This window comes from Delphinapterus leucas, chromosome X (assembly GCF_059928025.1).
Source record: "Delphinapterus leucas isolate spDelLeu-1000000601 "Yukka" chromosome X, BTC_Dleu_Yukka2, whole genome shotgun sequence".
Lineage (NCBI taxonomy): Eukaryota > Metazoa > Chordata > Mammalia > Artiodactyla > Monodontidae > Delphinapterus > Delphinapterus leucas.
The window spans coordinates 90789145-90810139 of record NC_143150.1 but is presented as its reverse complement, the minus strand read 5'-3'; the positions used below and the strand labels follow the sequence as shown (position 1 = coordinate 90810139).

Here is a 20995-nt window from a genome sequence, read left to right as displayed (position 1 = left end):
ACACTACTATATGCTTCCTACAAGAAACGCTTTAAATATAAAAACAGAAATAGGTTAAAAGTAAAAGAGTGGGAACAGATACACTGTGCTAATACTAGTGAACACTAGTGGAGTGACTATATAAATATCACACAATGTTGATTCCAGAGCAAAGAATATATCACAGAAAAGGTCATTTCATAATGATAAAGTAGCCCATTAATCAAGAGGACATAACAATCCTAAACATTTATGCACCTAATAACAGTGGATCAAGATACATGAAGCAAAAACTGATTGGACTGCAAGAAGAAATAGAGATTTCAATACCCTTCTTTCAAAAGCTGATGGAACAAGTAGGCAGAAAATTAGCAGGGATATAATAGATGTGAACAACACTGTATTATTCTGTTCAGACTGCCATAACAAAAAAGACTGGGTGGCTTAAACAACAGAAATTTATTTTCTCACAGTCCTGGGAGCTGGAAGTCCAAGATCAAGGTGTTGGCAGATTTGGTTTCTCCTTGGCTGCAGATGGCCACCTACTCACTGTGTCCTGACATGGTCTTTTCTGTGTGTGTGTGTGTGTGTGTGTGTGTGTGTGTGTGTGTGTGCTCCTGGTGACTCTCCCTCTTCTTAAAAGGACATCAGTCATACTGGATTAAGACGAACCCTTATGACCTCATTGAACTTTAATTACCTCTTTAAAGGCCCTGTCACCAGATATAGTCACGTTGGGGGTTAGGGCTTCAACATATGATTGGGGGGGAACACAATTCAGTTTATAACAACACTACTAACCAGCTTGACCAGACTGACACTTATAGAACAATCCACCCAATAACAGCAGAATACATTCTTCTCAAGTGCACATGGAACATTTACCAATATAGACCATATTCGGGGCCATAAAACAAGTTTCAATAAATTTATAAAGATTAAAGTCATACAAAGTATGTACTCTGACCAAAATGAAATTGAATTAGAAACCAATAACAGATGAATCCACTATTGTAGTTGGAGTCTTCAACACCTTTCTCTCATAAATGGACAGATGCAGCAGGCAGAAACCAATAACAAAAAGATCCTTGGAAAATCCCCAATTGTTTGGAAACTAAATAACCCATGGATCAAAGAGAAATCAAGAGAAAAAATTTAAAAATCTTAGAATTTGTGGGATGCTGCTAAAGCAGGATTTAGGAGGAAATATATATATTAGGAAAGAAGATCTCAAATCGATGAGCTTAGCTTCCACATTAAGCAACTAGAAAAAGAGGAGAAAATTAAATCCAAAGTAAGCAGACAGAAGGAATTAATAAAGATCAAAGCAAAACTCAATGAAACAGAAAACTGAAAAACAATAGAGAAAATCAATGAAATCAAAAGCTGTCTTTTTGAGATCAATAAAATGAGGAAAATGAGGAAAAAATGAGGATGAGGAAAAAAAGGCACCACTTACCAAAATCAGGAATGAAAGAGGTGACATGACTACAGATTCTACAGACATTAAAAAAGATAATTAGGGAATATTACGAACCACTTTATGGTAATAAATTTGACAACATGGATGAACTGGGCAAATTCCTTGAAAGACACAAATTACCAAGGCTCACTCCAGAAGATAATCTGATTAGCCTTAAAGAAATTGAAATTGTAGTTTAAAATGTTTCTACAGAAAAACAAAAAACAAAAAACTTCAGGCTGTGGCTTTACTGGTGAATCTACCAAATATTAAGGAGGAAATAATAACAATTCTACACAAACTCTTCCCCAAAATTGGAGAGGTGGCAATACCTCCCAACTCAACCTATGAGGCCAGCATTATCCTCATACCAAAATCAGACAATGACATTACCAGAAAACTACAGACCAATATCCCTCAGTAATATAGATATAAAATTTCTAAACAAATTTTTGGCAAATCGAATTCCATAATATATTAACATGATAATACATTGTGACCAAGTGGGATTTATCCCAGTAATGCAGAATTGGTTTAACATTTGAAAAGCAATTAGTGTGATTCACCACAATTACCACAATGACAAAGTAAAAAAGAAAACCATATGATCATCTAAATAGATGCAGAAAAGCATTTCACAAAATCTGATACTCATTTTGACAAAACCGCCAGAAAATTAGGATAACAGGGAACTTCATAGGGTATCTGGGAAAAGGAAAGGAAAGGGAAAAAAAGGAGCAGAGCTCCTCAGGGCCATAGCCCTGGCTGGCGAAGCTGGGTACCTGCAGGCCACCAGGATTGCTAAAACATCTGTCAATGCTGGGAATGAGCCTTCTGAAATGAAACTAGCCTTCGTATTGGATTCTTTGAGATGTTTAATCTCTCGTAATCCTGTCAGTGTCCTTGAACTTGGATCATACATCAAGTTCTGCCAAGGGACATAGGTCTTTGCTTTGATACTTTATTAATATCAGTGGTGATGATAATAGGAATAGCTAACAGTTACTGCACAGCCACTATGCATCAGGCACTGTGTAAAGTTTGATATAGATTAGTTCACAGAATCTTACAACCACCCTATGATGGAAGTATTTAAAAAAATATATATTAAAGATAAGGAAACCGAGACACAGAGAAAGGAAACAATTCGTCCAAGGTCACACAGTTACATAGCAGGACATGGGGATACTCACACACTCTAACTAGACAAAAGGTCAACTCTTAAGACATTCTGGGTAACTTCAGAATTGATTTTCTCATACTACATGATGGTACACAACATGTATATGGGCGGCCCAAAAACTATGAGGAATTTTTATATATACAAAGGACTAAATATAATACATATATAATATGAAGAATGATATAGCAAAGACCACATGTGGGTCATTTATCCAGAAATAATGAAAATTTATTTGGGGCATATTTGTCTGAAATCTCATTTACAATGGTTTTACAAATTGAATAAAAATTTATTGAATATGTGTGAAGTAAACCAACAGATTTTAAACTTTTTTTTTCACCTTTGATGGACCTGTGGGTCAGTGTACATGTGCTTGGAATAAATATGTTAACCTTGAGAAATTTTTTACCAAATGCATTTCTGATCAAAACCAAAAGCAAACATTTCAGAATCACTTCCTTTGGGGAAATTGCTTTTTGTTTGTTTAATTAAAAATTTTAAAATAATTGCTGAACATATTGAATTGCAATCCCTACCAAAGGAGCTACCAGGGAGGGCCAGAGGTGTGTGTCACTGTTCATGGCATTTCAAAGATGGTTCCACTGATCAGTTTGTAGATTTATATTGATCCCTTTGTTCGACTATTAAATATTTTCATATTCGAGTTTTGCTTTATTTCTAAGAAATAAACATAGCCACCGAAGGATTTCCTCATCAGAGTAAACTTCAATAACAGAATTACAGGACCTGTTATTTGGTTTAATTATTTTTTTCTTTTTTCCCCCAGCTTTATTGAGAAATAGTTGACTTTTTCTTTTTTTTTAACTCATCTGGTCCTTGAGTTTGGAAACTGAAAATATACAAAACCGCACGTTTTATGAAAACATGGAAGTATCATATTTAACATATAAGGAACTTTAAAAAAAATTAATTTAAAACAAAAGAACCCTGTCTGTTGGTTTAATGGTATGCTTCTCATCCATTTAGATCACAGGGATGGCAAATTCAAATTACCACCCAATGCATCTTGTAGGACAGACTTTTTAATAAGGAATATTAATGTTACAGGTAGTGTTTCGGTTCACTTGCAAATTTCCCACACTTCTGACCCCTGGGCTGTATATTAAAAATGTCTTCAAGAAATATTCAGAAATGGAAACTTCCACACTCTGCTTTAGATGGAACAATTACAGTTGCACTGGCACTCATCTAAGAGCAACATTAAAGCTGGTTTGCAGCAAGTCTCAGGCCTGCACCACCTCTCATTGGCTGGGATGGCCCAAAGACCACCTGGGCTCAGAGTGACTCCCTGCAGACCACTGCAGTGGCCTAGAGGAGCCGATAATTGAGGGCGCTGAGCCAGGACTGTGGGACTCCCGGCTAAGTCTTGGTTTGTCACTCAGCAAAATGTGTATACGCAGTCCCCTCCCGCAGTCATCTCTCCTGTAATGGGTTGCTGAGCGGGAGGCAGGGTGATGGGGTTTCAGAGGTGGCGTTAACCTGGCGGCCACAGGGGCGAGCAGTGGCCTTGGGAAATGGGAGTGGCAGGTTTCAGAGGGGAGCCTCAGGCACGCAGGACTGCTGGGGTAGATCCAAGATTCCTTAAGGAGGTGTCCCTGGCTTTCATCCTTGTTCAACATTTTTTGTTAACCAAACGTTTATTCCTGGGGCTCCCTCACCTCTGTCCAGTAAGGGCAGCCTGAACCTCAATTTGCTCAGCTGTAAAATGGGTAGCCTTACAACAGCAGTCGGTGAACCCTTCAGGTTTTGAATGTTTCTCAGAATTTAAAACAACACTAACAAAAATCAACAACGAGTTTAAAGTCTTTAAAAAGTTTTAGGTGGATAATTTCGAGAGTGATGTCTGAAAACCATAGTCAGCTAGTTTGGGTTTTAATTTTTGTTTTAATACATGGTGCTTCTGATGATTTTAATGTGATGATGACGATTAAAAACCCAAATCCCTTTAATGGCCTTCATGGCTTGTCAGGTACCTGTGAGGTACATGGCTGAAGTCGTGTTAGTTGGGATGGGTTTTGAGTGAGTCTATGAGTCTTTGGAGAGAACGGATTGCCTTTGAGTGAGCCTCGCCCCCCCCCAATCCCCCATCTCCCCGCCCCATCCTTCCTCTTCTCCACACAGCACTGTGCAGTGAGCTTACCCTGGGATTTTGCTCATCTTTTTATAAACGTTGTGCAAAGGAGTCAGAAATCTGTCTTCAAATACTGCCTAGAAATTAAAGTTTTTAATCAAATTAAATAATATTTAAATGAATTGAAATTTAAAATACACTCTCCCCATCCATGAAATTATTGTTTCTCCTGGTGAGCATTTTGGAGCCCCTCACTGAGCTCCAGCTGGAGTTGTTCCTTACCCCACGTGGCGCTAAGGTGGCCGCCAGGGCTCCTGCACTGGGAGACAGGCATGCCTGGTCCAGGGATCCAATTTCAGAATAGATAATTTGTTTTTTAAATCCTCTAATCAATAAGAATTCATAAGAAATCAAGTATTCAGAATTACGTTTGAAGCCATTTTTTGCCATGCATTTTAAAAATCAAGGTACATTTTACATACGATAAAATATGCCCATTTTCAGTATAGAGTTCAATGAATCTTGACAAATGCATAGAGAACGGCCCAATCAACCTCCAAAATTCCTTCATGCTCATCCCAGTCATTCTCCCCCAAGACAACAACTAGTTTGATTTCCTTCACTACAGATTATTTTTCCTGGCTTAGAATTTCATACAAATGGAATAATTACAGTATTTCTATTTTGTGTCTGGCTTCTTTCACTCAACCTTGTGCTTATGAACTTCACAAACATATGAAGTAGTTTGTCCCTTTCATTTGCTAAGTAGTATTCCATGATCCCATTGTTGTGTTTCTTTGTCAGTTCTTATGTTGTTGGACTCCTGGGATGTTTCCAGTTTTTTTGCTATCATGAAGAAAGCTAATGTGAACATTTGAGCACAAGTTTTTTGTGTGGACATATTGCGGTAGCATGCTGTGGCTGGCTCACCAGAGCCAATTTTGCAAATCTCTTCTCAACTCTGGTTCTCTGACGTCATATTAGTACACAGTTTGAAATAAGCCATGATGGGAGTATTTACACCATAGTTGACAATCGCTACAAATTAGAGCTTTTTCCCCCCCGGAGAGCTGGTTGGTAAACATTTACCAGCACACCATTGGACATACGCTTTCTTATTATTTTTTTTTTTTGGAGTAAATACCTAGGAGTGAGATTGCTGGATTGCATGATATGTCTGTTTTACTTTATATGAAGCTGCCAAACTGTTTTCAAAGTGGTGTAACATTTTACACTCCCAATAGCAACATATGAAAGTTCCAGTTGCTCCACATTCTCATGAATACGTGGTATTGTCAGTCTTTTTAATTTTAGCCATTTAATGAAGATCTGAATGGAAGAGGGGTGATGGGAAATGGAGGTTATATGGCAGCCCAGTAAGCTGTACATTTGTCTCTCTCCTTATAGACAGAGAAAGTCCTCAGTAAATACAAGTTGAAGCATGTTGAGATCCCCTCACATAATGCCCTTTCCCTGATCTTTCCCATTTCATCGCAGAGGAATGCTGAGGCTCCTAATGGGAGAAGGTAGTCACTTCAAGCACAACAGGCCGCGTTCATACTGTTGGGGAATAATTAAAAATAAAATCTTGTGCCAACCCAGTGAATTCGCTCAACAAAGGTAGAAGAGAACGAAATAGTTTTATTGTCGAATAAGCATTAAACCAGCTCGTGATGTGCATCACAAGCAATTCACTGAACAGATTTCAGAGAAGGAAAGAAACCTCATCCTTTTATATAGCCAGGCAGATACAACCCATTGCATACATGTTCTTAAGACAGATGATAACTTGCCCTCAAGAGAACTTGACAGCACCATTTACTACACACAGGTCATCTCAAATTCCCTGGTAATCGGTGTAGCCATCTGCCTTTAGGCAAAGGAAGAATAAAACACATATCTCTTTGACAAGCAGGTGAAGACTTGGAACCAGCCTCCTAGGTCAAATTCCTAGGGTCGTGGAGATACGGCGCTATCTCTGCTGACGTTTACATTTCAAAGAGATGGCTCCCAGGCCCTCAAGAACAACATTCCTGAGTTGTAAAACTGGCAGGAGGCCTATTTAGCTTTTTTTTAAAGAGTTACATATATCTTGAAGGTATGGAGAAAAAATTTACACGTTTTCTGAAGGAAATACTCCAAGAAAAGGGAGGATGGAAAGTCTCTTTCACTTGTGACACCAGGAAAACTTCAACTTTTAAAAACTTTGTGTCTACCCTACGATACTTCCACCCTCTTCCCTGCGTTATGCCCTACTCCAGGTCCACAATTTCCCCTGACCTTCTACTATTAGTCTTTCAAAATCCTTATCAACTCCATTCCTAAAGGAAGCCTCCCCAAACAGCAGGCCGCTACTCCTAGAGCCACAGCCACGGCCACACTAGAGACTCGCTGTTATCAAAGGCTATGACTACAGTCTCTTAGAATTGGAAAACTTTGCAGATATTTGGTCTGATTCTAACCCATTTCAAAGACGGTAAAACTGAGACAAAGGAAAATCCCAAATGGGTACTTAGGGCGCTGGGTCACACTGGAGCAAAAAGGACGCTTAAGGATCCTCCGCCCAAATTCGGGGATCCCTAAAGTCAGTCCCAGGTGACCAAAAAAAAAAAAAAAAACACCCTGCTTAATTCCACTACGGCACGATTGGGGTTAAAGCCCATGGAACGCTGGTCTCCTCCCGACTGCGCCTGCGCGAGTCAGGACTTGCGAATTTGCCCTGGACCCTGACGTTTCAGGCAGCCCCTCCTAATGCGGAACACGACCCACATTCCGCCGGTCCTGCCTTGACAGGCGTGACCCTAATCCAATAAGAATGGAGGGCTGAGTCCTCCGGAGCCAATAGCCAAAGCCCGAGGGGCGGTGGAGGCGGACTCTGTAAGGAAACAAGAAGACAGGCCCAAGATGGAGGCGGCGGCGGCTGTAGCGGCGTGACAGGTGAGGGCAGGCCCGGCAGGGTTAGGTTTCTGGAGAGACTGCTGGGCTCAGGTAGGGAGCCGGGACCGAAAGCTCAGCTCCAGGATGGCTGCGCCTGGGCCCCGATGCCCCCCGCCCGGAACCGGAGGAGTGGTTTGACCCGGGGTGAGACCATCTTCGACAACGCGGGGGGGGTAGACTGGAATAGGGGTGCAAGGCTGCGGGGGATGGTTTCGCCCGTCGCGTGTGGCAGCGCGCCTGCGCAGAGCTGGAAGGCCCTCGGTGGGCGGGGCCAGGCCGAATGGGGCTTGGGTTGTGGTGTCTTGTCATGTGCAGTCCCTCTTAACCTCCTTAAGGTATCTGATGACCCTTGCTTACCGACAACGGGGAATGCGTGAAGACGAAGCTCACTTCTCGCTTTCCTTATTCTGGATCAATGTCTAGCCCACTAGGAGAATGTTTGAGGATTCCCCCATTCCTCCTCTTTAACCCTCCCCAGCCTCCTTCCGTTAGCACCAGTAATATAACTGCGACCCTTTCATTAGTTGTCAGGGAGAATTTTGGAGCGCCCTCCGCCCCACCCGCGCTTTACCCCCATTTATCTCACCTCAACCATGTCTGGTGATGCTCCATTACCCTCCTTTCCCCCATGACAGTGTCTGGTGACACCCGTTATCCACTCTTCTACCCATTACAGTCCCTAGTGACCCCTGTTACATCTCCCCGCAGCGTAGTGTCTGCTGAGCCTCTATGAACTCCCCATCATAGTCTGGTGACTCCCATTAGCCACCTAACACAGTATCCATGGACCTACCATCATTACAGTTCAGGGCTTTGGGATGCCCACAGTGCCCTTACAAACACTGTTTGGTGCAATTCCCATTTCCCTCAAACTAAGGGCAGTATCTGATGATCCTCTGTTAGTTCCCCATCACCCTATCTGTGACTCACCGCACACCACAGCATCTGAACCCCCTTCTCCATTAGAAAGCCAGGGCAGCCTGTTCATGTCCATTACGTACCTGACAGGCCCCAGTGCAGTGCGTGCTGACTTCCCCGTTAGTCCCTAGCACGGAGACTTACGTGCTCCTGTGCCCTCCGGGACAGTGTGTGTACCTCTCACTATGTCCTACCCCCCACCCCACCCCACCCTACGCAGTGAATCCGAGACCTTGGCACTTAAGTGTGAGACAGACAACAGGAGCGGCTGAGCAGAGGAGGAACTGGATCCCTTGGGCTGTGTGGAAATTAGGCTACAAGGGGTGACGTGGAGCTGGGAGATTGAATTTTTGTCCCCTGCCACTTTGCTTCCAGACCATCATTATGGGACCTCTGAATTTTCCCTCCGTCTTCTAGGAGCCCCATGGCACCTGCCCAGCCCCACCTTAGCCCGTCTTGACAAAGTCCTAGGCTCCATGGAGCCACCACGGGGCCCCCCTGCCAACGGGGCCGAGCCATCCCGGGCGGTGGGCACCGTCAAAGTGTACCTGCCCAACAAGCAACGCACGGTGGTGAGTCTGATGGGAGCAAAACTGGCAAGGGGTAGGCATGGACCCGGTTGTAAATCTTGGATCAGAAAGGTGACAAGGGCTGGGAGAGTCAGCTGGGGACCCCACTGAGAGCTGACTCCTCACATCTACACACACACAGGTGACTGTCCGGGATGGCATGAGTGTCTACGACTCTTTAGACAAGGCCCTCAAGGTGCGGGGACTCAATCAGGATTGCTGTGTGGTCTACCGGCTCATCAAGGGGTAAGTGTGGCACCGCCACCTCCAACTGGGCGCGCAGCCTTCCAGCCCCTCCTCAGAGTCATGCGACTCTCCACTCTGCTGTGCAGTCTCCGTTAGTCTTCCTTTCATTCAGTGAATCCGTGAGTGCATCCAGCTTTTGTCTCATTACTTCATTAGTTTATTGGCCTGTAAGGTCAGCAGCTCATTTTCTTCTCGCACCCCAAATCCTCACCGTGCTCCGTCATGTCCTCCCGGAATTCATCTGTTTCATCTTTCACTGTTTTATCAATTTGTCAGCCCTCTCCTTCCTCCGTTTCCTTGTTCTCTGTCTGCTGTGTGGGCCTCGCTAACCTTCCATTTATTCCTCTGTTTTAGAGTTCCTTAACTTTTTTGTATGCAATTCACGCATTGCTTTTTATTTGTTATTTCAGTGCCTCACCAGCTGCTTTGTTGGGGGCTTGCTCAGGACTTCTAAGATTTAGTTGTTTCTTCAGTCTCATTTGCTCCTCGTCTTGTGGCTAAGAGCATGGACTCTTCGCACTGTCCTGCCACTTACAATCCCTTGTGGCTCTGGACAAGTCATTTCATCCCCCTGAGCCTCAGTTTCCCCATATGTAAAATGGGGGCAAGGATAGTACTAGTTCCTAGAGTTGCTGTACTGAGAATGAAACATGCCATCTATTATTGCATGGATGGCAAGCTTGGAGGGACTTTTGGGGGGTTCCCTTCTTCCCCATGGCCCCATCCACCCTCCCACTCACTCCCTTCCATGCCTTCTACAGTCGAAAGACAGTCACCGCCTGGGACACAGCCATTGCACCCCTGGATGGCGAGGAGCTCATTGTGGAGGTCCTCGAAGACGTCCCCCTGACCATGCACAATTTTGTGAGTGCAGGGTAGAAAGTGGGGGCAGACCGTGGGTGTGGCGGGAGGGTCCCTGACCAGGCCTCAATCTTCTCTACTCTGTGACAGCAGGTACGGAAGACGTTCTTCAGCCTGGCCTTTTGTGACTTCTGCCTTAAGTTTCTGTTCCATGGCTTCCGCTGCCAAACCTGTGGATACAAGTTCCACCAGCATTGTTCCTCCAAGGTCCCCACAGTCTGTGTTGACATGAGTACCAACCGACGACAGTGAGCCTGGCCTGGGGTGGGCAGGGGGATGGGGAGGACAGAGGCCCAGCCACAAGGCTCTTACAGACAGCTGACCCATGTTCCCTTGCTTTACACCCTGAATGCCCTCAAGGTTCTACCACAGTGTCCAGGATTTGTCCGGAGGCTCCAGACAGCATGAGGCTCCCTCGAACCGCCCCCTGAATGAGCCACTCACCCCTCAGGGTCCCAGGTAGGGAACGCCTTAGCTGAAGGGCTGCTGTCAGAAGAAAAAGATCTGGAGGCCTCTGTAGAGTAGAAGCCATACTTAATTCATTTGTTTACTCCATGAACGTTTATTTAGCACCTGCAAGTGTGAGTAAGGGCATGGAGCTCTGGGGCCTTGGGTGATTCCCCTAATCTCTCTGGGCCTTAGTTTTCTCATCTGTAAAGAGCAGATAATGACCACATAGGGTTCTGGTGAGGATTAAATGAGTTAAGACATGTCCAATGCTTAGAACAAGATCTGGTATAAGATAAGTTCTTATTAATTATAATATATATCTATATATATGCATCTAACTACTTAGTTAATTCTTCCATTATAACCATGCTCAAGCCTTTCCACTTTGAAATACATATTATTTTATCGTAAATTCAATTTCAATGTTGAAATATATTATTGCTCGAATATATCATGTTCATATATGCATTTTATATATCTATATTTTATAACGTCAATATTTATATGATATATTTATGCTATTGTATTATGTGTTATGTTGATAATATTTTCATATAATGTAGAACATCAAACATTTTTATGTAATGTATGAAATAGTAAAGTTAGAGCATTATGTTATTTTTAATTATGGGTATACGTGAATAAATTATCTATGAATAGCATTTCAGGATAGTGAAGGGACCATTAAGAAATATTTTTGTAACATTATAATATATTTAGTATATATCATGTATAACAGATGTGTATGTATGACACATAACATTATTATAATATGTGTAAAGCATTGTAATTTTAATGTAGATAACATACTGTATGTTATATAGTACATAATATATTTGAATAGTACATATAGTTATACAATATTATATATTGCTTTTCCCCCACTACCTGCATGGCTTGCTGTCCTTCCTTTAAGTCTTTGCTCAAATGTCACTTGCTCAGAGAAGCCTTTCCTGACATCACCAGGGACACTTCCTGTCTCCTTATGTTGCTTTAGTTTTTGCTTTATTGCACCTGTCACCATTGGACATATTAAATATTCTTTGTTTTTTATTTCTCTTTTTTCCTGCTGCAGTCAGCCCCATGAGGGCAAGAACCTTTATTTGTTTTTTGTTTCTTTGGGTTTTTTTTAATTTTAAAATTTTAGTACAGTTCAAATCAGCATGCGTGTAGAACCTTTATTTGTTTTGTCCACAGTTTTATTTCCACTACCTAGAATGGTATCTGGCACATGGCAGGCACTCAGTCAATGCTTCTTGAACAAATGCATAATAGTAATGACAGTGGACGTTTACTCTGTGTGAGCTAAACACACACTTAGGACGGGGCGGGGCGTGGGCGGTGGTGGCAGCTCTACTGGTTTTCTCATTCACTCGACAGTGATTTCACAGCCTTTCCCCTGCCAGCTCCTGCACCCAGCACCGCGACCCCAAGCACTTCCCCTTCCCTGCCCCGGCCAACGCCCCCCTCCAGCGCATCCGCTCCACATCCACCCCCAACGTCCACATGGTCAGCACCACGGCCCCCATGGACTCCGGCCTCATCCAGGTTGGTGTCGAGGCGGGAGGTCACAGGGGAGCACCGGGCAGAGGGGAGGGCCATTCCTGTTGTCTTCCATGTCCTCTCTCTGACGCCCAGCCCTCTTCTTCCAGCTCCCTGCCCAGAGTTTCAACACTGACGGTGAGCCCCCCGCTACCTGCACCCTGAGTCCCCCACCCCACCCCACCCGGCTCCACTCACATCCTCTCCGCAACTGCAGCTGCCGGGAATAGAGGTGGTGGCGATGGAACCCCCCGGGGGAGCCCCAGCCCAGCCAGCATGTCCTCGGGGAGGAAGTCCCCACATTCCAAGTCCCCGTCAGAGCAGCGGGAGCGGAAGTCCTTGGCCGATGACAAGAAGAAAGTGGTGAGCTCCAGGGGGCACCTTTGGTGGGGGCACCGCAGGCCAAGTGATGAGGGGTGTGGGCAGGCCCCTGAGATGCCGCCCTTGTGGCCCGCAGAAGAATCTGGGGTACCGGGACTCGGGCTATTACTGGGAGGTGCCACCCAGTGAGGTGCAGCTGCTGAAGAGGATCGGGACGGGCTCGTTTGGGACCGTGTTTCGTGGGCGGTGGCACGGCGATGTGGCCGTGAAGGTGCTCAAGGTGGCCCAACCCACAGCTGAGCAGGCCCAGGCCTTCAAGAATGAGATGCAGGTGCTCAGGTGAGATTGCTCGCGCGCAGGGATGGGGGCAGGGGCGGTGGGCACCGCCTTGGTGCCTCTCTGGGTAAAGGCCGTACTGAAGGCACTTCCTGCACATCCCCTGTGTTTGTGTGGTGTTATAACCATAATGGTAAGTTTCTTCTCTATCAGAGAAGCCCCTTTCCCCTCTGGGAAGGGGTATGTTTAGAGGACCTCTGGTCACATTGGTGTTTGTGTTTGTGTAAATACTGATATTAATTAATGGCTCTGCCTCCAAAATGTGGGTCTTTTCAGTTGTCTGCTGTGAAATGGGTATCACCAGTGTTACTGTGGTACTTACATCAATAGCATAATGTGAGTTAACTGCATCGCCAGGCAGCCTGGCGTCCTTGCCTCTCGTCTGCTTGTTCTGCATCATTAGTGTATGTTTATTGTGTTGCCTTCTTGTTATTAATTATAACAATACTGTACTTTAAAGAACAGTATTAGAACTATAATCAGAACCATAATTTAATCATTGTTTGATTAATGATTGTGGTTGCTCTACCTAATATATCATTCATACTATATTAACTCATTTGTGCTAAGAAACCCTGGCGCTCCCTTTTTGCTACCCTAGTTCCTACCACTCCTGGGGTTGCCAGTGTGGGCTTTCCCCTCTGACAAGTGGGCACAGTTATGTTGCAGAGTTGACGTTATCATAATTCCTTGTGCTATTTTAATACTCATCCTCATAATGGATGCCACAGTAAGGAAATTTTCAGTCTCTGCTCCTCTCTATGAAATGACAGTGATTTGAGCGGGCTGTGAATTTGCGTTGTGTTCGTATTGAAACTATAACCTAACTGCTGTGAAGAATACTAACGCGCTGTGAGCAAAATTGCAGAGTGTTGTCGATGTTCTTCGCGTGTAAGTTACCGTTGTAACTGCAGTTAATACTTCTATAAGGAATGAAAGTTTTCTTCGAAATGAGGGTGGCTCCATTCATACAGGACAGAGTTTCTGCCAGGTAACCTAGGTACCCAGTAGCGATAACAGCAAGGACAGTGATATTTTCAGGGTGCTTGCTTGTGTTCAGCTGCTCTAATAAGCACCTTACAGGTTATTTACTCACATATTCCTCCCAACACCCCTGTCAGGCAGCTCACAGAATTATCACAGTTTTTCAGTTGAGGAAAATGAGGCACAGAGAAGTTAAGTGTCTTCCCTGAGATTGTACAGTGAGTACCCAGGGAAGCCTGGATTGGAACTTAGGATCTAATTTGAGTCCAAATCCCAAGCTCTTTACCTCTAAGCCTCTCATGGTTAACAGGATATAGTCACACATCACTGATATTTTTACCCAGCATTTATGAATATTATGTTGATATATCACTGATGAAGGTTGGCATTCCACTTTCTCATCTCAAATGGTCACAGGCTCAGGTCATGGTCAGGGTCAGAGGTATGGCAGGTGTTGATGATTAAGACACTCCTGGTCAGTAGAGGGTGAGGGGTAATCTCTCCCTCCTGCTTTTGTTGGGAGACTTGGATGAGGAAGCCCAGGACATAAGCGCCCAGCGTGGAATCATAGCCCAGCAAACATATCTGACAACTTCCTTGAATCTGGCCATAGTCTGGCCCTGAGCCTCCTGAAAGCCAGGGTGGGAATGATGGCAGAAGGCAGCAGTGAACAGCGCCATTCCCAATGCTCAGGAAGTTGCTGTTTACCCTCCCTGCCCTGATACCTTCTGCCCTGCCTGCAGGAAGACACGTCACGTCAACATCTTGCTGTTCATGGGCTTCATGACCCGGCCGGGATTTGCTATCATCACACAGTGGTGCGAGGGCTCCAGTCTCTACCACCACCTGCACGTGGCCGACACACGCTTCGACATGGTCCAGCTCATTGATGTGGCCCGGCAGACTGCCCAGGGCATGGAGTGAGCGTCCTGGCCCGGGGACTAGGGAGGGGGCTGGGGGATCTGGGGGTGGGGAGATGAGGTAGCCCCCAGACAGTCTGACACCTGCTTGTACCCCAACAGCTACCTCCATGCCAAGAACATCATCCACCGAGATCTCAAGTCTAACAGTATCTACATGTCCCTCTCTGAGGGCTGGGCTGGGGTGGGGGGCATCAAACAGGATGAGGGCTTAGAGGGATGGCTCTTGTGGGCGGCTTTCTGGGGGCACATGTGGCATTTCCCTTTGCCAGGTGCCAGAGCTGTGGCTGGTGAGGGGCCTTTAATGGGAGTCTCTTGGTCAGGAGTCAGGGTTTTGGCTGGTTCAGGTGCTGTTCTTCGGCACTCTGGTCAGGGTCTGAGGAGCGGCAGCTGTGGAGGGCGTTAGGGGGAGCTCCTGACCAGTGTCACAGGCATGGTGAGTGTGGGTGCCATTAGAGGAGCTTCCTAGTCAGGAGTCACAGGAGGGCCAAGTGTAGGGGGCATTAATTGGAGCTCCCCACCCAAGTCAAGGTTGTGTCTAGTTTGTGTGACATTGCGGGGCTTCTGGTCAGGGTTAGAGGCATGACTGGCGTGGAGGTGTCAACGAGAGCCTCCCAGTCAGCGAGAAGCCTGGCTATTGGGAGTCCCTGTAGTGGCCCTTGACCCTGGCGGACATCTTCCTACACGAGGGGCTCACGGTGAAGATCGGGGACTTCGGCCTGGCCACAGTGAAGACGCGGTGGAGTGGGGCCCAGCCTTTGGAGCAGCCCTCGGGCTCTGTGCTATGGATGGTGAGTTGGGCCAGGCTGGACTGGGGGCATATAGGGACATGGGCTGCTGGGCTAGGATGTGGGAGGCCGAGTGGGGCCGGGGATGCCTGCACCCCGAGGTGTGGGTGTCTGGACTGCTCATGCTTCACCCCGTGTGGGTGGCTCTGAGTTACACCCAGTGTGGCTGGTGGGCCCTGGGCCTATGGGCCAGTCATTTGCTGACCTCCACATTCCTCCTGCCCGGTCCGGCCTATTGAAGGCAGCTGAGGTGATCCGTATGCAGGACCCGAACCCCTACAGCTTCCAGTCGGATGTCTACGCCTATGGGGTTGTGCTCTACGAGCTCATGACCGGCTCGCTGCCTTACAGCCACATTGGCAGCCGTGACCAGGTGAGCCCCATGCCTTACACCTGCTATCTCCCAGGCCAAGGGATCCCCTCAGCCTCCAAACCTCAGATCTCCACCTTTGCATAGACCAAGAACACCACACTTCCCCCAGAAACCCCAAGTTTTCTGAGCTGAGGATTCCCAGATTCCTCTGGGTCTTCCGTACCCAGAATTCCCTCCTTCACCCACATCTACTCCTCTGGGTCCTCAAAGTCCAGAATCTCCTGAATCCCTTATACCCAGAATCCCCCTAGGCCCCCAAAAGCCCAGAAGCCCTCTGGATCCCTAGACACACACAGTCCTCTGGCCTGATTACTCAAACTCTCCAAAGTCCCCAAAGCCCAGAATCCCATTTCTCCCAGAAACAATCCCTTTGTACTTCTGGAATCCTCACAGATACCTACAACCATTCAGGCCTTAGGTATCTGTCAGACTTCAGGGCCCTTGAATCCACAGTACTCTAGGCCCCAGACATTTCTCTAGGTTCAAGGCCTGGAATCTCCCAGACCCTCAGAAACCCAGGATCCTGTAGGCTTCACGTACCAATAGTCTTTGGGTCTTGAGCACTCACAGTCGTACAGACCACGTGGACCCATAGTCCTGTAGGCCCCAGACCTCTACAGAAATACAGACTACTGAGAGCTAGAATCCTTTAGCTTCCTCCAGACCCAGAACTTCATGTTTCCCCCAGACTCAGTACTTTCTAGGCCCCTAAGCCCCCTAGAAACCTGTGGACCCATAATCATCCGGGCCCCGGACACCTACAGTCCTTGACTTCCCCCAAGCTTAAATCCTTCTGTTTTGTAAGCAGAGAATCCTTCTAAGTCCTCAGAGACCCAGAATCTTTAGATCCACAAGATACCCACAATCTTCTGGGCCCCAATACCCAGAATACCCCAGTTCTCCTAAAAGGAGCCCTTCAGGTCCCTCAAGACCCAGAATTCCCTGGGCTTCCCAGCCCAGACCCCCAGATCACCCCATTCCTGTCCCCCCTCCCAGATTATCTTTATGGTGGGCCGTGGCTATCTGTCCCCGGACCTCAGCAAAATCTCCAGCAACTGCCCCAAGGCCATGAGGCGCCTGCTGTCTGACTGCCTCAAGTTCCAGCGGGAGGAGCGGCCCCTCTTCCCCCAGGTGGGCCGAGGAGGAGGGCTGGACACCCTGGGGAGGGAGCCTCTGAGGAGAAGGACTCTGAGGTGTGAATGTGAACTGTGTTGTGTTCAAGGCTCCGAGGTGTACAATGTGTGTGAGTGTGTGCTTCCGCATTAGGCTGGGGTCTGGGGGTGTCGGGGTGCCCACGCGGCTCTGGACACCCCTCCTCACCCGCCCCTGCCCCCAGATCCTGGCCACGATTGAGCTGCTGCAGCGGTCACTCCCCAAGATTGAGCGGAGTGCCTCCGAACCCTCCTTGCACCGTACCCAGGCTGATGAGTTGCCTGCCTGCCTACTCAGCGCAGCCCGCCTTGTGCCTTAGGTCCCACCCCCAGCCACCAGGGAGCCAATCTCAACCTGCCACGCCAAGGAGCCCTGCCCACCAACCAATCAATGTTCTGTCTCTGCCCCGTTGCTGCCTCTGGATCCCCCATCCCTGCCCTGGGAGATGGGGGGGTGCCCATGTACTTTTCAAATTCCTCTGGAATTGGGGGACCCTCGAAGACCGAGACCCCTGCCTCCTCCATAATTCGGTTTCCTCTTGGCTTTGGCGATACTTCTAAATTCAGGAGCTCCTCCATCTCCAACAGCTGGGATTTGTGGCAGGGATTCCACTCAGAACCTCTCTGGAATTTGTGCCTGATGTGCCTTCCACTGGATTTTGGGGTCCCCAGCACCCCATGTGGATTTGGGGGGTCCCCTCTGTCTCCCACCATTCAAGGACTCCCCTATTTCTTCACCAAGAAGCACAGAATTCTGCTGGGCCTTTGCTTGTTTATTTTTCTTCCCGACTCTTCTCATGGGGTTCAGAGCCGCTGGGGGGTGAGGGTGAGTCCAGGCAAGGGTTGGAGGTTGGGGGGAGGTGCGGACCACACAAACAGCGCCACTGCACGCATCACCACAGGCGGCACGATGAACGAGGACCACATATGCCAAGCACGGCACGAGAGGAGGCCACGTCAGTCACAGACACAGACATCACTGCAAAGGTGGGGAAGTGGGGGACCACTGGCCTGTGTGCAAAGGATTCTGGGAGGATGGGTGGAGTTTGCATATTTAAGACAGCTGTCAGAGGCAGGAGAGTGGGGCAGGGGTCCCTGGGGAACTGAGGGGTCCTAGCAGTGGGAGGAGCTCCCAGTGTGTTGCGTGGGGTTGGTTGGGGGGGGGCGGTGAAGGGAAATCCTTGGGGAGCTGGGTGGAGGCAGTTGAAGAGGTGGATCTCCAGAGATGGGAGATCCATAGAAAGGGTCTCAAAGGTAGGGGTTTCTTAAGGATTTGAGAAATTTTGATGGGGAACTAGGTGTGCTTGAGAGCTCTGGTACCAGGAGTGGGGTTTTCCAGGAATTTCAGGGCTCCGGGAGGGGTTGCCTGGTGTTTGGGAGAGCTTCCAGAAAGGAAAATGCACTCTGAGGGCACCAGGAGTGGAGGTCTTCAGGGATTTGGAGGTTCTAAAACTGAGAAGTAGGTCTCAGTTTGTGAAAGGACTTGGGAATTCTACACATGACAACTGGATTTAGGACCAGGAGTGAGGTTTCCCCAGGGACTTGGGCATTCTGAGGAATGAGAAGAGGGATCTTGGCGATCCAGGAGAGGGCTTCTCAAGGGATGAGATTCCAAAAGTGAGAAATAGATTCAGGGCCCAGACAGGGGTTGCCCAGGGATTTGGGGGCTCTCAGGGTGGGGTGTCAGTCGGAGAAGAGGCTGGCGAAAGACTTCCTCAGGCTGCGGATGGTCTCAGCTTTCACCTCGTCCTGGCTAAGGCTGGGCCTGGGCGGGGCTGGCTCTGGAAGGTTGAAGGCATTGGTCAGAGACTGGGATTTGCTAGAGAGAAACAAGGTGGAGGCGTGGGAGGAAGGGGGGGAGAGGAAGGGAGGAGGGGGAGAGAAACACAACGTTACCCCAGGCCCGGCCCCAGCCCTGCCCCTCTGGTCCTGGGGCTGTGCCTGTGACCCTCCCACCCCCCAGCACGGGCCTGGACCCTGAGGGATTCTCAGGACGAATGGAGGAGCCCTGGGCCAGGCTGGGAGGACTTGGATCCAAGGTGAAGAAGCCTGGGATTGATGGGAAGAGTTCTGGGCTGAATCTTCTCTTACAATTCTAGGCTAGATTGGGAGGAGTTTGATATAAAGGTGACGATGGGCAGGGAGGTTTCCAGTCTAAGGGTGAGGAGTCCAGAAAAGGGGGTGGTGGTGCTTGGACCAAGGACAGGCTGGAAGGGGCAAATCTAAGGGGGAGCAGTTGGGTGGGGCAGGGCGGACTTCTGAGCTAAGAGAGGAGGTCTGGAATGGACCAGAAGAGGCAGAGGATGGTGTGATTTGGGAGGAGACTGAGATGGGCTAGAAGGGAGCCTAGACTGTAGGAAAAGCATGAGGACGACTGGGAAGAGTGAAGTAACATAGGAGGACTGTGGATTGGGCCGGGAGGAGTTTGTGGGTTCGGCTGGGGGGAGTCAGGTGGGGCACGAGGAGGATGGGTTTGGCAGGGAAGTACTGAAGGAGGGTCAGCAAGGTGCCTGGGGTGGGCCGAGAGGAGCTGGGCTGGGGGGCTTTCCCAGGGCCTACTGGGAGGATTCTGCACTTCAGAGGGGGTTTCTCTGGGATGGAGGGCAGGAGCCTCTGTGAACTGGGAGGGGTCTGGCCCAGACTGGAACTGGAGAGAGAGCTCTCAGGAGCCGTGTACAGGACCTGGGTCTGAGGAGCCTGGGAGCTGGGGCTGCCCTCCAGGTGCAGGAGCGCATTCTGTGAGCAGCAAGGCGAGGGCTGCTGTGGGGTCCCCTTACTTGAGCTGGGGGTGTGGGGGTCCCCCGGCAGCGGCAGTGGCAGGTGGTGGCACATCCTGGCTGGGTTTCTGGGCCAGCTGTGGCTTGGTGGGACGTCCAGCGGGGCCGGAGCCACTGGGTCGCGGCTGCTGCGTGGTGGGTGGCCCAGTGCGGGGCATGGGACCCGCCTGGCTGGCCTGGCGTGTGGGGCCGGCAGGGCCTGGGGGCTTCTGGGGTGGGCCCTGGCGCTGCTGACCACCCGGTGGAGCCCCTGAGGCCTTTGGCGGAGCCTGACCAGAGGCCGATGTCTGACGAGTAGCCTGTGGGGGGCCTGCCTGGCGCTGGGGAGAGGGAGAGGCGGGTGGGCGGGCTGCTGGAGGTGCCCCGGGGCCTCCCGCCACTGGCCGGGATTGGCGGCCTTGACCCTGGGGCAGCGGTGTGGCCTGGGACGCAGGCTGCTGGGGCGCTGATGTGGGACTCGGAAGGCGCTGGGGCAGGGGGCTGCCAGCTGGGGGTCCAAGGCCCGAAAGGTGCTGCTGGCCCTGCGGGGTCGGGCGCTGCTGCAACGGGGGTCCCTGGCGTTGGGGGCCTGGGCCCGGCTGTGGAGGGCCGCCTGAGGGACAGAGAGAAAGTGCACACGTGAGAGCGAGCAAGTGAGAGGTGGGGGGCTGCCGGCGGGGTCAGGGCCGAGGAAGCTGGCCCCTCACTTACCCTGTGGCGGGGGTCGTTGCTGAGCTGGGGGCCCCGCGGGCTGCTGGGAGGTCTGGCGGCCCAAGGGCAGGGCCCCTGGGGACGGAGTCTGCGGCAGAGGAGTGGAGCAGGAGAGGTTAAAAATAGTTACCAGCCGGCGGAGCATCAGCCAATCAGAATGACATGGGTTCCCTGTGTGCTGGGTGTTGCCGCATTTGTGGCCGAGCTGAGGGGACGGCAGGTTGTGGGGTGCAGGACTTATTCCCAGGGGAGGGGTCAGGAGGCACTCAGGGAGGTCATGGTGGCAGCTATTTATCATTTTTTAAAATAGTTGGTAACTGCTGCGACACGGGTGCGTCATGGCGATGCCCTTAGCCTTCTGGTTATCAGCTCTGTGACACAGTATGACCAAGGGCTGGCCTGCCCACCACTAGCCT

General features: G+C 48.9%; 2 protein-coding genes across 7 annotated transcripts in view; one reads left to right on the top strand and one right to left on the bottom strand.

The window, feature by feature from the left end:
- Nucleotides 1–7516: 7516 nt before the first annotated feature.
- On the top strand, nt 7517–17874 carry ARAF (A-Raf proto-oncogene, serine/threonine kinase). Of its 5 annotated transcripts, none has more exons than XM_022556383.3 (16): nt 7517–7653; nt 8989–9143; nt 9283–9386; nt 10148–10250; nt 10338–10495; nt 10608–10706; nt 12089–12245; nt 12350–12377; nt 12457–12602; nt 12697–12899; nt 14624–14800; nt 14903–14949; nt 15473–15591; nt 15830–15961; nt 16958–17092; nt 17298–17874. In XM_022556383.3, the coding sequence occupies exons 2-16, from the start codon at nt 9048–9050 to the stop codon at nt 17430–17432; spliced, it is 1839 nt and encodes a 612-aa protein (XP_022412091.1). In that variant the 5' UTR covers nt 7517–7653; nt 8989–9047; the 3' UTR covers nt 17433–17874. The 5 variants fall into 5 exon arrangements, with proteins under 5 accessions (XP_022412091.1, XP_022412087.1, XP_022412088.1 ...); XM_022556379.3 differs by lacking the exon at nt 7517–7653 and adding an exon at nt 7675–7797; XM_022556380.3 differs by lacking the exon at nt 7517–7653 and adding an exon at nt 7676–7797 and having other exon boundaries at nt 10341–10495.
- SYN1 (synapsin I) overlaps nt 17753–20995 on the bottom strand; it is a 43728-nt gene continuing 40485 nt past the window's right edge. The window contains exons 11-13 of one of the 2 annotated variants that reach the window (XM_022556376.3): nt 20580–20667; nt 19890–20481; nt 17753–18931 (exon numbers count right to left, since the gene is read on the bottom strand). In XM_022556376.3, the coding sequence (XP_022412084.1) occupies nt 18796–18931; nt 19890–20481; nt 20580–20667 (816 nt within the window). In that variant the 3' untranslated portion in view covers nt 17753–18795. The remainder of the gene's footprint in view (nt 18932–19889; nt 20482–20579; nt 20668–20995) is intronic. The other variant, XM_022556377.3, reaches the window with a different exon arrangement.

Bases quoted from the DNA above. Each gene is read 5' to 3' on its own strand.
- ARAF (XM_022556379.3), top strand. From the start codon at position 7,758: ATGCCCCCCGCCCGGAACCGGAGGAGTGGTTTGACCCGGG. The intron at 12,246-12,349 runs GTTGGTGTCGAG...CTCTTCTTCCAG, and splicing joins TGGACTCCGGCCTCATCCAG to CTCCCTGCCCAGAGTTTCAA. The intron at 12,603-12,696 runs GTGAGCTCCAGG...TGTGGCCCGCAG, and splicing joins CCGATGACAAGAAGAAAGTG to AAGAATCTGGGGTACCGGGA.